This window comes from Branchiostoma lanceolatum, chromosome 15 (genome assembly GCF_035083965.1).
Source record: "Branchiostoma lanceolatum isolate klBraLanc5 chromosome 15, klBraLanc5.hap2, whole genome shotgun sequence".
Taxonomy (NCBI): domain Eukaryota; kingdom Metazoa; phylum Chordata; class Leptocardii; order Amphioxiformes; family Branchiostomatidae; genus Branchiostoma; species Branchiostoma lanceolatum.
In genome coordinates this window covers 3,217,289-3,233,454 of record NC_089736.1, presented here as the reverse complement: position 1 = coordinate 3,233,454, position 16,166 = coordinate 3,217,289, and the positions used below count along the sequence as shown (strand labels likewise).

The 16,166-nt window shown below is 39.3% G+C and overlaps 1 protein-coding gene across 9 annotated transcripts in view; it reads left to right on the top strand.

Annotated features, from left to right (window-relative positions):
• Positions 1–16,166, top strand: part of LOC136449251 (oxysterol-binding protein-related protein 6-like) — a 64,267-nt gene that overhangs the window by 36,365 nt on the left and 11,736 nt on the right. For 4 of the 9 annotated variants that reach the window (XM_066449204.1, XM_066449203.1, XM_066449202.1 and 1 more), the window contains exons 8-20: positions 103–214; positions 1,286–1,392; positions 2,112–2,273; positions 3,114–3,183; positions 3,643–3,666; positions 4,924–5,028; positions 5,494–5,627; positions 6,059–6,157; positions 7,072–7,194; positions 7,626–7,704; positions 13,009–13,127; positions 14,083–14,202; positions 15,579–15,716. In XM_066449204.1, coding sequence (XP_066305301.1) covers positions 103–214; positions 1,286–1,392; positions 2,112–2,273; positions 3,114–3,183; positions 3,643–3,666; positions 4,924–5,028; positions 5,494–5,627; positions 6,059–6,157; positions 7,072–7,194; positions 7,626–7,704; positions 13,009–13,127; positions 14,083–14,202; positions 15,579–15,716 — 1,392 coding nt within the window. The remainder of the gene's footprint in view (positions 1–102; positions 215–1,285; positions 1,393–2,111; positions 2,274–3,113; positions 3,184–3,642; positions 3,667–4,923; positions 5,029–5,493; positions 5,628–6,058; positions 6,158–7,071; positions 7,195–7,625; positions 7,705–13,008; positions 13,128–14,082; positions 14,203–15,578; positions 15,717–16,166) is intronic. The other 5 variants (XM_066449198.1, XM_066449197.1, XM_066449196.1 and 2 more) reach the window with 5 other exon arrangements.

Genomic DNA, 16,166 nt, shown 5'->3' with positions numbered 1-16,166 from the left:
GTTTAGAAATTAAAATTTTGTGCTTCTTGGTGAGCAGTTGTGGAGTGTGTATAAGTAACATTTAGAAAGTGTATCTTAATGTTAGCTGTTGTTTTCCTTCAGAACCGTCGTCTGAGCATGCCCAGGACCATGTCTCGCAGCAGCAGTGCGCTCGGCCAGGGAAGGGTGGCGGCCTGGCTCATGGAGTCCGAGGCCATGGAGCAGTGCAATAAAGGTGGGCATGGGGAGGGGGGTGCAGTTAAGGTTTGTGTGTGTGTGTGTGTGTCGTGTGTGTGTGTGTGTGTGTGTGTGTGAGTGTGTGTGTGTGTGTGTGTGTGTGTGTATGTGTGTGTATGAGTGTGTGTGTGTGTGTGTATGAGTGTGTGTGTGTTTGTGTATGAGTGTGTGTGTGTGTGTGTGTGTGTATGAGTGTGTGTGTGTGTGTGTATAGGAAAGTGTGTGTTCGTCATGTATGTATGTATTTGTGTGTATTTATCTGGCAAACAGTATACAGGAGTTAACACTTGTGTATGTGTTTGTTACAGAGACCAAGGTTTACCAGTTAAACAGTATTCTACAGGAGTTAACACGTGTGTATGTGTTTGTTTCAGCATTAAACTGTATTTTACATGTCCTGGAGTTAACACTTGTGTAAATGTTTCAGAGCTGTCCTCTGTGCAGACCAAGGTTTACCAGTTAGACAGTATCCTACAGGAGTTAACACGTGTGTATGTGTTTGTTTCAGAGCTGTCCTCTGTGCAGACCAAGGTTTACCAGTTAAACAGTATTCTACAGGAGTTAACACGTGTGTAATGTGTTTGTTTCAGAGCTGTCCTCTGTGCAGACCAAGGTTTACCAGTTAAACAGTATTCTACAGGAGTTAACATGTGTGTGACCTGTATGTGTTTGTTACAGAGCTGTCCTCTTTGCAGACCAAGGTTTACCAGTTTAACAGTATTCTACAGGAGTTAACACGTGTGTATGTGTTTGTTTCAGAGCTGTCCTCTGTGCAGACCAAGGTTTACCAGTTTAAAGGTATTCTACAGGAGTTAACACGTGTGTAATGTGTTTGTTTCAGAGCTGTCCTCTGTGCAGACCAAGGTTCTACAGGAGTTAACACGTGTGTAATGTGTTTGTTTCAGAGCTGTCCTCTGTGCAGACCAAGGTTTACCAGGTTAACAGTTTTCTACAGGAGTTAACACGTGTGTAATGTGTTTGTTTCAGAGCTGTCCTCTGTGCAGACCAAGGTTTACCAGGTTAACAGTATTCTACAGGAGTTAACACGTGTGTAATGTGTTTGTTTCAGAGCTGTCCTCTGTGCAGACCAAGGTTTACCAGTTGAACAGTATTCTACAGGAGTTACAGCGCCTCCAGTCTTCCCTGGACGACCAGTACAAGTACTTAGATCTGTCGGTAAGGAAGCTGAACCCACTAAGATCTCTTCAATGCAGATAAATACTTTGTGTATGAAAGCTAGACAGACAGTAGTTTTCCAAGTGTTTCGGTCTGGCAAGCATTATTCCCCTTTGTACTGAAATCCGGAATCAGTTCTTCTATATGTCGATGCAGGTTAGACAGCCATTACAATATCAGGGAATAAGATACACAAGATAACAACTTGAAGATACACAAGATAATAAAATACACACTCAGGAATAATAAGATACACATTGATAATAAGATACACATTCAAGATAATATGATACACAAGATAACATTTACTCAATTGACAAGCAACTTTTATCTATCCAGTAGCTTGAGTAACTGTCATGATCTTTTACAATTCTTCTTTACAATTATTAAAAGTTGTTATGAAGCACATACAAAAGAAATTTCATGCTTGGAATATTCATGTTAGACTCTGTAACTTTGTAAGGATTAATTGAGCAGTTTTCAGGTTCTATTTCCCTGCAACAGGGTACATACATTTTTACTTCAATGTCATAGCCTCACAGTCAAGTAGACTAAAACTTGCATAGGTCGCTGCCTAAATTGGCATAGTGGCATGTACCAATAAACTGTCATTAGCATTAATTTTGAATTACGAGTTAGAAAAAATGATTTTTGACACATTATTTTTTCTCTTTACGTATCTCTTGAAAAAACATAAAGCAATATTTTTTTTTTCACAGGTTCCAGACCTGGCCTCCAAGAAGAAGAGTTGGCGTTTGTCCTTCCGCAAGTCGAAGCACAAGAAGTCGATGAGCCATGGCGGCAGCAGCACGGCAAGCACCTCCAGCACAGCTAGTGTCAGCAGTAACAGGAACAGCACGGGGGCAACCATAGGGGCAATGGTAACATTTACATGATAAACATTGAATTACATGTAGTATAATCAGGCCCCTCCAGTACACAGCTAGTGTCAGCAGTAACAGGAACAGCACTGGGGCAACCATAGGGGCAATGGTAACAGTTAGATGTCATTGATAAACATTACATTGGTATAAGCAGGCACCTCCAGAACAGCTAGTGTCAGCAGTAACAGGAACAGTACTGGGGCAACCATAGGGGCAATGGTAACAGTTAGATGTCATTGATAAACATTACATTGGTATAAGCAGGCACCTCCAGAACAGCTAGTGTCAGCAGTAACAGGAACAGTACTGGGGCAACCATAGGGGCAATGGTAACAGTTAGATGTCATTGATAAACATTACATTGGTATAAGCAGGCACCTCCAGAACAGCTAGTGTCAGCAGTAACAGGAACAGCACTGGGGCAACCATAGGGGCAATGGTAACAGTTAGATGTCATTGATAAACATTACATTGGTATAAGCAGGCACCTCCAGAACAGCTAGTGTCAGCAGTAACAGGAACAGCACTGGGGCAACCATAGGGGCAATGGTAACAGTTACATTTGATGTCATAAATCATATCATGTTCTGAAAGATCCCCAAACAAACACATTTGTGTGAATGTGTAGCCATTTGACACTGATGCAAATTTGTGTGGACTCACACATGTACATGTATTATGATATTGTTCAGTTAGTAGAGCTAGCCCTTGGGCTAAATGGACAAAAACAGATGTCTTGATACAGCCTAAAAAATCAAATCAAATCAAATTTTTGGAGTATGAAACATCACAATACAGTGTTTAATAGTAATCGTAAGTTTGCATTTTTTGTTTCAGTTGCCCCCTCCCTCCACCCTTGCAGTTGAGAAGCAGCCTCACCACATGTCCACGCCCAACATCTCCTCAGGTACGCTGCGTGTGTTTATATATATATGTGTGGTTTGTCGGTAAGATTGCCCACCACCAGTGTTTAAAAGGCATCTTCACCAGCTGGCTATAAGTTTTAAAAAATCAGGGTTGGGAAAGTAATTTTATTCTTGGATGTGATCAGAATAGCAAATTGGCATGGAGAAAAGGATAATTCCAGGCTACTCTCAACAAATTTAAGCACCGATCTTAGGTGGGGAGTGGTCGGGAGCAAAGTTGTTGGAAGATCTTAAACTTGTGACAGGAGCTTCAGAGAGTAACTTTTTTTGCTTCGTTGGTTGAACTCAAAGCATATAAGAGAGTAACCCTCATGCATGCATCGCTGGATATCTCTCTAGTTCTTCTCTAAAGCCCTAGGGTATGCTTGTAATGTTGTATGTCAGATTTTATCTTGTACAAAAGTCATGAAAAGTCTATCTTCTCTTCCACCTGAATGCAGAACTTAACGGAAAACTTGAAAATGGTAAGAATCTTTCGTGTGATTTGTTGCAAGGTTACATTGTATAACTAATTTACTGTAACTTGATAAGTTTACTTGACAGTCTTTCTATTCTTATTTTGTCATAGATAAGTTAAACAGAAAGACTGTTATTTTGTCATCATAAGTCAAAATACAGTCTTTCTGTTCTCATTTTGTCATAGTTAAAAAACAGTCTCTCTGTTCTCATTTTGTCGTAGTTAAAAAACAGTGCTCTTCTGGTAATGCTTCTTCAGGTCTGTCAGTTTTTCCTTACTATGATTGTCCATTTAGTGAATGTTTACTTTGACAGCCTTTCTCTTCTCATTTTGTCGTAGTTAAAAAAACAGTCTTTCTGTTCTCATTTTGTCGTTTAAAAAATGGTCTTTCTGTTCTCATTTTGTCATAGTTAAAAAACAGTGCTCTTCTGGTAATGCTTCTTCAGGTCCGTCAGTTTTTCCTTACTACATGTCCATTAATGAATGTCAAGTAATACTTTGACAGTCTTTCTGTTCTCATTTTGTCGTAGTTAAAAAACAGTCTTTCTGTTCTCATTTTTTTTGTAGTTAAAAACAGTTTTTCTCTTCTCATTTTGTCATAGTTAAAAAAACAGTCTTTCCGTTCTCATTTTGTCATAGTTAAAAAACAGTCTTTCTGTTCTCATTTTGTCGTAGTAAAAAAAGTCTTTCTGTTCTAATTCTTCTGTAGTTAAAAAACAGTGCTCTTTCTGTTCTCATTTTGTTGTAGTTAAAAAACAGTGCTCTTCTGGTAATGCTACTTCAGGTCTGTCCGTTTTTCCTTACTATGATTTCCCATTAATGAATGTTGGGTCTAGATTGACTGTGTGGCAGTGCCACCTTTCAGTCAGAGGCAGTACTGCAAGTTTGGTGCTTTATGGTTTTGTGGGTTTGTCTGTATGGCCTGGATCTGCTTGACTTGCTAAAATCAATTCTTCATGTGAATGTGCATGTTTAGTCTGCAAGAATATGCTGTATACTAGTCAGACAAAAGTGTCAATTATAATATTATAGTACCTTTACCCTATAGCCTACAAAGATGTCTGGCACATCCACAGTCAAAAAGTACATGTAGGTGCACGTCTCCAATTTTGGGTGCACAAAAGTGCACATGCACCCAATATTTCCTTGAATATAAGTATTCAGAATAGCTACATACAACTGTACACAAAAAAATCACACACACGTTTGTGTGGGGTAATGTCCAGCATAGTATTACTTATTTAGTCGACATTTTCCTCTGTAGCAAAGAAAGTTTACGTTGCAGAGACGACGCCCACCTCGCCCACCAGCCAGCAGAGGTCGGAGGAGATGCGACTCAGGCAGGAGTTTGTCAACAATGCGAAGGAAGGTGAGTACATTTTCATTAGAAAACCTCCCAAGAGTGTGATGGTGCTAGAAGTAAAACCACCTCCTGCTATAGCATTTTGCTGTTTTTTTAAAGGAAGGTCATTTCTGGGAGGTCATTGGAGGTAATTTCTGGGAGTTAAGCTTAATACATTTCATCTCAAATTGCATTCTAAAGAGATGACAAACAGTCATTGATAAGACAACCCTTTTTTTTGTCTTTAGTTATCAAAAAATCAGTATGAGCACTGTATGACGGTGCTTGGATTACTGTGTGATGGCAGAACACCATTGTTCTATTCTTTAGTGAGATCCCTAAAACGTTTCCTGAAAGTGTCATACTTTTTTTCAGATAAGATGACTCAATTATATAAATTAGTGCTAACTGTGACACTTAGGTCAGATTATTGGTTACAGATCACATATTATATCATTCACACTATCTCCTAAATCTATCATATTATTGCAGTCTACAGCCAGTTGAAGGTGCTGACCTTGACCCTGAGGTCGGAGAGAGACAAGCTCCAGGATGCCATGGGGCAGCAGGTACTCAGTCCTGCACACGGTGGACATGCGGATAGGCTGGGAACAGCACTGGGACAGGTCAGGTCATAGGTTACAGGTCATGTGTTAGTACCATGGGGCAGCAGGTACTCAGTCCTGCACACGGTGGACATGCGGATAGGCTGGGAACAGCACTGGGACAGGTCAGGTCATAGGTTACAGGTCGAGGGGCACGGTTCAGGTTATAGGTTACCGGTCATGTGTCTGCTTAGATCAATCATGTCAAAAAAAATTTTTGTGGGTTTGCTCATATTCTATGTAGTTTTAGATCAATTTTTTAAAGCAAAATACTGTCACAGTTAAGGAGTCATAAGGAAAATAGTAATGATGTGAAAAATAAAGTTTTGCTTAGTTGCCATCTAGAGGTTTGTAAAGCTACATGTATAGTTTTCTCTCTTTGTTTTTGGCCTGATACTGTAACTACTTAACTGTAGCTGGTTGTTAAAACAATTGTGTTGTTGTTATTCCAGGCCCAGGCCCAGAATGCAGATTTGCGAGCCAGGTTGAACAGGATTGCTCGAGAAGCAGACCTGACCACAGTACAGACTCCTGGGGGCACTCTGGATCAGGTCAGGAACGGCAGCATTTCCTTTGGGATTTAGAATAGAGAAGTGTTCTACACAGAATGATGGTGCCCTTTCCGGCAGAGTCATATGCCCCAGGGTTGAGGATTTGATGAAAAATGGTTTTGATACAATCGGCTGTAAAAAGTTTATTCAGGTTCTTCAATTGATGGTTCTCTCACACAGCAAAAAGTCTGTCTGAAAAGTTCTGTTGTGGGACAGCTAAAGGACCATGGAAACATGGCAGCTCAAAAGTGATTTTAGTTGAAACGTGCGAAAGAACTTCAATCTGATTCAATACCCAATGTACAATCACACCTTAGCCTACAGTACGACCGTTTCTTAAGTTCAGATTTTTGATGATGTTGCTGGTCTACTACAAATCAAAATGAAGTTTGAGCAGTGTGCTTCTGCCCATTGATCCTGATTACACAAAAAACCATCATCAGTCACACAATGGAATACTGAGACTGTCAGGGATCGAAATACTTTTTTGGGGTTACTTGCAAAATTGCAAGTTGGCAAAAATTTTACTTGCAATTTGAAAATTTAACTTCAGTTGCAATATTAAAGTCAGTATGTAACAGTTACTGCTTTTGCTGTACATATTACTCAGCCTGACATTGCAACTTTTATAGCATTATCAGAAGACTAAACATTTTACATGTAATCTATTCAAAATTTAGTGTATTTTATAGGATGGTAGTGTGTGTGTGTAACGAGAGTAGCTTGTTCCCAGGTGTTCATGGAATACAAAATAATTTGTTTTATTTTCAACTTGCAAAATTGCAAGTTCATATTAATTTTACTTGCAAATCTTGAAAATTACTTGCAAATTGCAAGTTATTCAATTGTATTTGAAACCCTGGACTGTTGTTAATATTACCATATTGTCGATCATCAAATTTTATATTCTCCAGAAGACGCCCCTCCTGCAGAGGCAGTTCTCGGGGGACGACCACCTGAGCCTCTCCACAGCCGAGTCTGTCACAGAGTTCTTTGATGCAGAGGAGTTCCTCATCTCAAGCTCAAGCTCAGATGGGGTGAGAGGAAAATATTCTCCTTGATGTACAGTTTGTATCTATTCACAGATAGGACAAACACAGCAAACACAAGTCATCATTGGCATCGCATTGATATTGAGGTTGATTTCAAATTGTCATTTAATGACTTTGGTTTCATGTAAGTGATGACAGGTTCTGTGGTGTAATGGTAGAGTGTTTGGCCCAGAACCCAGTAGTTCCGGGTTTGAATACTCAGACATGCCCTGATGTTGTGCCTGTGGGAAAGGCACTTAAAACAAATTTCCTCACTTCACTGAAAATGAGTGTCCAGTAGCTTTGGTTAGGGACATCATGAAGCTGTTTGTCGGGTATGCAATACAAACCAGCAAACAAACGTCTTAGCTGTTGGTGAAATCTTGAGACAGACAATATGATGTTGACCAGAATGTTTTCTGACGTTTCACCAACAGGAGTCGGAGGACGAGTCTCTTGTCAGCGGCGAATCAGAAGAGACGATGGCAACGGACGACTCTACCACTACGGCCATGGGTAATGTTCACAACTTTTTGACACTTTATATATTAAACAGACAAAGCTTTCGTTTGCTATTTCCTGCAAGTAAGTACTGTAAAGGCAGAAATGTTTGTGGCGATTTAATGTCATGTTAGGGAGTTTTGAGTTTGAGTTTGAAACAATAGTAGCGCTACAGTCACACAATGGGCCGGCTTTTTGCTCTGGTTTCAAATTCGTGGTAAAGGGTTTACCTTGAAAATCGTGAACATAAAACCACTCTGAACATTTCTGTGTTTATAGTTTGTCACACTTAGCTTACAAAGTAGTTCGTTAATCCAGAAATATAGATAATGAGATATAGGATGGGATGAGGGGATGAGAGAGGAGATGTTATGTGGCAGGGCATTTAGTTCACTTCTGTATCATAAACAAATAAATAAATAAAAAATAAACATGAAAAAAATAATTTTTCTATTTCATAGATTGGCAATGATATGCAACAATGCTAATGCTGACCTAGTAGATCACTTTTATAGGTCCTTTGAGTTTATTGTAAAATAATAACTGGTATTGAAAGTGTCATTTGAAACTATGAATACTAAGAAATAGCACAATTTACATATGTTGTCATATATTTTGTTGCAAAACAACCTAATGGTGACTTTGATCTTCACATTTGCATCAGATTTTCAGTCTTCAGTAAACGCCGCGCCTTAAGTCAATACTGTACAATACAGGTCATAGTGCAGTATGCACAAAATTGCCACAATCAGGAGAGTCTTATGGTGTGGATATAAAGTAATCCTGTATGCCTGCACTGGAATAACAATGCCCTCCCACTGGGCATATAACCCAGTTCTGCCTCGATAGATTTCTGCTGCAGATGCGGTAATAATGAAATCCTATCCGCAGAGCATGGTTGACTGATTCTTGTTATTCAGTAGGCGAGGCCCTTTTGTGTTCAATGTGATATAATTGTGTTTCTATTGGAGGGAAAACCTCCATCAACGTTAATCTGCTGGGTTACATAAATACGCCACTTTGAAAAAATTGGTTTTTGAGAGATCTCTAGTGCAGCACACCATAACCACCCCATCCCCTACAATGTATGTATGCACAGTTTAGATATACAGAAGTACATTATACTGGGGGTCGTTGGGTTGAAGATCTGTTTGGACAGTCATGTTTTCATTATGTACCCTCAGGCTGGTGGAATTATGTTAGATGTTACATGATTGTAAATAATCAATAAGATCAACTTGGGGATGTGCGGCATTACTTACTATAATAGGATTAAGTTCTCATGTTTTCGTTGTACACCCCTGTGACAAGAAATGGTACCATCCAATCTCAACCGTGGCCAATCGGGCGGACAGGTGTTCAAACTTAAATTGAGGTCAGGTTGGAATAAATCGGGTCTTAAATGCTGCATGCAGTGGGGCTCCTATGGGGTTTTCCCAGTGCCTCTTGAGTGTGTTATATAACCATTTATTGATTGAAGCCAACACCAACCAGGGCCTCACTTGAGATCAGTGACTGGGCACTGATTTGAGCCACCCTTGCTAATTCTAACAGAAAAGTGATAAATGAATTCAATGATTAAGACTTAGTGTTCAGTGTAATAATTTTATGGCCTATAGTACACTCTTATAATCATAATAACTATATTGATTTAAGCCACTAACTAGGGCCTCATTGGAAAGCAGTGACTGGGCACTGATTTGAGCCACCATGGCTAAACAGATCTCCAAAAATTAATTAATGAATGACCGGAATGATTAAGACACTGTGTAACAATCTTATGGCATACATGTAGTTTGTGGATCGTTAAGGTTCTTGCTTCTTCAGTATCTTCAGTGCTCTGCAGGTCACTGACCTCTGGATATTTTAAGGTTCCCCCTTAAATAGCCTCCCATTTTTGGCCCAGTTTCGGCACACCTGGCCCCGTTTAAGCTCATTCCATCTCATCGGCCGATGGACCTTCAATTCTGCACGTTCGCGTTTGCACATTCCTGTAGTGTTTCCCTTTATGAGTCATATGAGGTGCATATAAGGATGGAGGAGGAGGTGGAATATCCTGAAGGTATGACCCTGTATATTTCATAAATGCTGACTCGGTTATTTAGTACATGTATATCTAATTAAGATGAACTAATTTGAAGATAGTGCTGCTATTTGCATGGTACAAATTTTCTGGATTTTTCAACTTGTTTGTCGTAAGATTGATGTTTGCTTCACAAGATCCAATGTGATAATTATGTTTCTTTTTTTGAATGTCTATTGCATTGTAATGATAAAGAATTCTACCGGCATCACCATTAGCATTTTTGTCCCTTGTAGATTCCTGTATTACATTTGTATGCAATGTAATATAGGTATCTATACAAAGAACATTAATTTATATTACATTGCATACAATATAGTATTTTTGTTATTTGTTGATGCCTATATTACATTGCATACAAATGCCTATACAGCTACAGACTCTGAGATTAATCTAAAGATAATTAATCAATGACTACGTGTATGTGTACATGTAATTAGGGGAGCAGGAATTAGGAAATTTTATGATGTATCCATGTACCTGTAAGTAGGCCAAGGCAATGTATATGCACACAAATGCATTACACAATACTGTAATGTGTTTAGGTTTGCAGTGGTTTAACATTCTCGGTGCACGGTAACCTCTTGAATAAAGAAAAGCCACCACAAAAATGCTATATCCGTCTTCTGCCTGCCTACCCCCTTGTTCTAACTGCGAACTAGAAACCGCAACCACTCCCTACCCTGAAATTACATAATCAAGCACTTAAGTACACTTACAGTAAGTTACTGTATTATATACCTCATTTCGACTTGATGGTTCAGAGTCTTACAATTTGGTTCAAGATTCTGTTGTACAAATGTACAATACACATGTATCTTTCTCATTATATTTGACAGCATTTTTCAGAAACTCACGTATTTCAGAAACTCATGTATTTAGGAGAGTCATAAAAACAAATTTTGTATTTGTGTTCTCAACCCTATATCCATCAATGAAAATGTCCTGGCAGAGGTAGAGCTATGTCGAATGACAGCAAAATGATTAATTACTTCAATATCCAGGGCACCCCCTGAAAAATAGATTTGGGGACTTGAACGCAAGAATGTCAGGTACATGGTATGCAATATGGACATGGAAAGAAATGCATTTATTGTTTCAGAGTGTTTTGTCTTTCAGTTGTTGATAAGAAATAGAGGAAATACCCTCTTGTTGCAAATGTACATATCGGGCTGTTCTGAGTACCCAGATAGCATCATTACCAGGAATCAATGGGAACACAATTAGGAAGGACGGTTGAGCAGAATCCAGTTTAATCACAGCTACTGAGTCTGGGACATTCTGGGTGATTAGACTATAGTCTGAATGGACAGTCGGCTATAGAGAGGAACAAAATGTACAGATTGAATCTAGTTTTATTCATTTGTTTTCTTTACGATTTTCTAACGACAGACATTTTCCTCAATCAATGTCATGAATATCACAGCTGTTACAGTAATGTCTGTTCTGTAAGGATGATTAATATGCATCCTACTAATGTTAGAAAGATTTATATACCTTTGTAAAATTCACCCCCAAATTTGTACAGTTTGCCATGATGGTGATTGCTACGGTAAATGACTATTAACACCCCGCTCCACAAGGGCGGCGACCTCGTTGTGACCTTGCTGTGACCTGAAATTTGACAGCTAGCCTTAGTTAACAAATTTCACAGATATTTTTTACGCTTTGTGTGTTTTGATGTGTCCTTAGTCATACTTTTACATTTTGCTCAATATTTCAATTATTACAAAATCATGGGTTGCACAAATCCAATAAATCTCACAGGCTCACAGCAATGTGAGATTGCAGCACAAACGCCGTCTAGTGGAATGGGGGCCTTAGGCCACACCAATTCAATTTCTGGGTTAACAGATTTTTCTAATTTTAGCACACACAAAAAATCATGAAAACAGAAGGCTGGGGTGAAAACTTGCACCTGACCCAGTTCACGTCCCTGAAACTGTGCACCAAAGTACAAACTTTCCTCTGAGATTCTGTTTTCATGTTAATTTTGGAATTTAGCATTTTTTCTAAAAATCGGTTGACCAAGAAATTAGATTGGTGTGGCCTTAGTGACCTCTGTGAGATACTGAAGTCTTGGAAAATTCAAACCACAAAATTATCCGCAATTGTGCTTGTTTTTGCTGTAAACAAACTAATGTCGTCAGCAGAAGAGATTGACCCGCTGTAATTCTCCCCACAGGTAAACATAAGGCCGTGGCAGAGACCCCAGGTTTTTAGCCTCCTGTGTTAAGTTCCTCAGGGCAATACGGTCAATTATAAGCCTTATAGGTTGGTGCATGTACAAATGTAGGCTGGTTCTGCTATATGGTTCTAACTATAGCAGGGGTTCACATAGCACGTTGACAGAACGTAATTCGTATACACGGTAATTAGCCTGCTATTTAAACCTATTATAACTGCTGAATCTTTTTTGTTCTCTTTGGTCAACGTTGCATCGGAGTAACAGCCGTTGCATAAAATATGTATTTGGACACAACTAAATGAACCTATATGCGAGATATTAACCTTAAATACACAAACACGACCTTAAACGCTTACGTTCTGCCGACGTGCTGGTTCACATACAGGAAAGTGGTCATAGTGACTCATGGAGAAATGTAACCATAGAAATTTGAAAATAAAATGTACATGTATATTGAGTGATGAGAAAATGTTTACTTTTCTCTCCAAAAATTCCCTTGGTCTGTCCCTTTGACACTTACTATTGAATGCTAGTAAAGGTAACTATAATACTAAGGTGTCATTTTTCTTTAAAGTTTTCAGTGGTTAATAGTTTTGTTTAATAAGGTTACGTAATCATTAATATATTGCTAACAAAGTTCCTTGTTCTAGGTCATAGGAGGACTAATCTACCCTAACCTGTTCTTGGAACAGTTAAGGATTGGCCAGTAACCATGTACCACATACATTTTAAAGTAGAGTGGATTCATTCCTCAACTAACCAACATCTTTCACACCACAGTCTTCCCTCAGTAAGACTTCTGGAGCCGTATAGTTCCTGTTTAGAACTTTTAGTCAGCCTCTGTTTGCTGAAGAATCCACATGGTGAGACCAGTCTGTGTTTAAAAGTTCTAAACGGGAACTCTGCGGCTCTAGATGTCTTACAGAGGGATGACTGCGGCGCTAAAGATGCAGCATAGCTGAGGAATGAAACCACTCTACATTTTTTCGCTGATGATGTAAAGGTATTTATGAACTTGTTTCATCTATTTGTTTGTTTGTTTTCCCAGAAGAAGCCGGCATGAGTCAGACGGGGCACCGTTCCCAGCTGCCCTGCCCCAAACCTGAGACGGGCGACCTCAGCATCTGGAGCATCATGAGGAAGAACATAGGCAAGGATCTGTCAAAGGTGGGGTTAAGATCTAAGGATCTTATAAGAAGGTCAAGTACTTCTCTCTCACCTCACCTATCCCTTGACCTCTTTTTGGGTCGTTGGGGCACCATGAATAGATCCTCCACCCACTTCTCACTAAATAGCTTTAAAGAACGGTTGCAGTCAGATGTGCAAAGGCTAGGTGTGACAGGTCGTTCAGTGTAATATAACCAGCTGCTGCCGCGCAGTGTGCCTGCAAAGCTGGTGTGTTACTCTGAATGGTGGTTATACAGGCTATACAGATACAGATACAGATGGTCCTGCGTCTAACTTGACAATAGTACTCTATCTGTATCTATGTAGCTTGTATAACTGCCCCAGGGGTATAACACACCAGCAGCTGGTTATATCACACCATAGGACTGGTCACAGGTAAACTTTGCCTATCTAACTGTAAGTATTGTTGAAAACTATCTAGTAATGAGGATGTTCCTACAGTACAATCTTAAAGCTCAGCTGTGATTTATATGTTATTGTCCATGGTGCTGAACACATGGCTATTATGTATACATGTGCTTTCCATACAGTATGTTTTAATATCCTGTTATCTAAGACTTGACTTAACCATTTCTATTCTGGTTGGTAAGGGAATAGAGTCAGACCCTGAAGTCTCCAGTAAGGATGACCATTATTGTGGGTAGAAGTAAAATCACCTTTAACTTAAAAAAGTCTTAATATTTTGGTAGGTCTGACAAAGAATGAACCCCTTAACACATTACAGCACCTTAAAGGCCTGAGGATCAGTAAAAGTAGAGTTTACACATGTTATTTCATGATGTTGTTTTCATGATGTCTGTATGCCGGTGACTATGAACAAACCCCTGAACACATTACAGCGGCTTAAAGGCAAAAGGATTAGTTGAAAGTGTTAATTTTGTTGATTATGATGAAGGATTTGAAATTTAAACATGTTATTATATTGTTGTCCCAGGTCTGTATGCCGGTGACCATGAACGAACCCCTGAACACGTTACAGCGGCTTGCAGAGGAGCTAGAGTATTCAGAACTCCTGGACAAGGCCGCGGAGACTGACAATCCGTACGAGCGAATGGTCAGTACGGAGAAGCTAAGACAATGTTTATAAAAACAAAGGTCTTCAATATAGAAATGGCATCTTTTGTCTGCTTATGTCAGTGTAGAGAAGCATTTAGAAAATATTGGGGAAGTGTGGAGATTTTTTAGGATGGAAAGAAAATCTTTGGGAATAGGCGACATTTATCTTTTGTCTAAGACATGTTTTCCACAATTATATTTTCTGAAAGACATAAGTGAGCTTGCTCTTTTCTTAGCCAAAACTTGGCACAATTGATGTGCTGTGTGGTATAGTTTAGCATGTAAATGAGTGCGACATATCCAAACATATGTTAAAATTGACAAAATGCACAAAGAAGCTCAGTTTGTGAACACATTAATCCTGGATTGATAGCTGTGATACTCTAAGGCACGACTATTGTCTTGTTCTTCTCTGAGCTTGTATTAGGTATTTACATGTAGTACATCCACTGGTTTATTAGTCATTTTGTGCATCATGCATTGTCAGGAAATTTTTCTTCTGTCTTTGAGTGACAGCCGCTTTAGACGTCAAGGGTCAATGAACTCTAGATCTTAATCTCCTTTCCACAAGGTGCTCTGAAACTGTGGCAGGTTAAAAACAACAATCAAGGTTGTGCAGATAGAATCCCATACCTCAATAACCCATCAGCGTGATGAAACTGTTCATGGGTCTATAATAACATTGATTATCAGGGCGCACGAACATCTGTGATTTCATTGATTACCAGGGTCCATGAACATCTGTGATGTCATTGATAATCGCTTTGCTGCAGGAAATGACATTGATTACTACTCTACACAATGGTGTGTGCAGGCTATTAAGGATGTTCAGACACCTGTTTGTGTCTCTACACAAGAGGGCAAGACTGAAATGCTGAAGGGCTTTATTTTGGACTCCGAGCCACAGTACTTGTTGTTTTTGTCAGATGAAGAGAAAGAATAATTCTGAACTGGAAGATTACCATGAAAACAGAGTCAAAGGGTGAAGTCTTTACACAGTTTCAGGGAGTGAATAGAGTCTGACACAGATGCAGATTTAATCTCCTAGACCACTTTTACTTACTAAAAGATTGAATTGTCAGAATGACAAACAAATGGTAATCATTGAGTCTGTGTTTGGCACACAAAATTGTAAATGGCATTTTTCTCTAGTTTCACCAGTGTCATAAGATAGGCATCTCATTTGTTGATTCATGTGATGTTGCTGAATGTGTAATCTGTAGAACACGGTTAAGTTTGGTCCTCCCCTTGATTCTGAAAATGTATTCTGTAGAACATTGTGGAGGCTAGTCCTCTTCTGGGTGCTGAACATATGGTCTGTGGAATACTGACAGTCCTCTCCTTGGTGCTGAATTCCTTTTTTTTCATCTCCAGGCTCTGATCGCAGCATTTGCAGTGTCTGGTTACAGTTCCACCTACTACAGGGCAGGGCAGAAACCCTTTAACCCCCTCCTGGGGGAGACCTACGAGTGTGTGAGGGAAGACAAGGGGTTCAGCTTCATCGCTGAGCAGGTCAGTGTGGGGTTGTTTCATCGGGATTTTCAAAGAAGGAAGTACATGTATATACTTACAGTCTGTAACTATTTATTAGCAAAAGGATTGTCAAAAAATTAGTATGCCATATAATTTTTGATATTGGAATTTTTGTTTCAATGAAGTTTTAACAATAATCTTTAATAAGAAGAATTTGGTACATTTTGTCTGCCAGGATCACTAATAATATCATTATCGGATGTTATTCATGAAAGGGTTCAAAAGTCTTATATGTCCTGACTTAAATGTCTTCTACAGGCGTGAATGCGAGTACAGTTGTACACTACTGTGTACTAGTGTACAGTCCAGTTCATATTTGCTGGTATGAACTGTTTTTACCCTTTTCCTGCTGCCTAACATCATAATCAATGCAAATCCAGTGCCAAATTGCTACCTCATCTGGAGGAATGTTAAAATCTGTATGTTGTG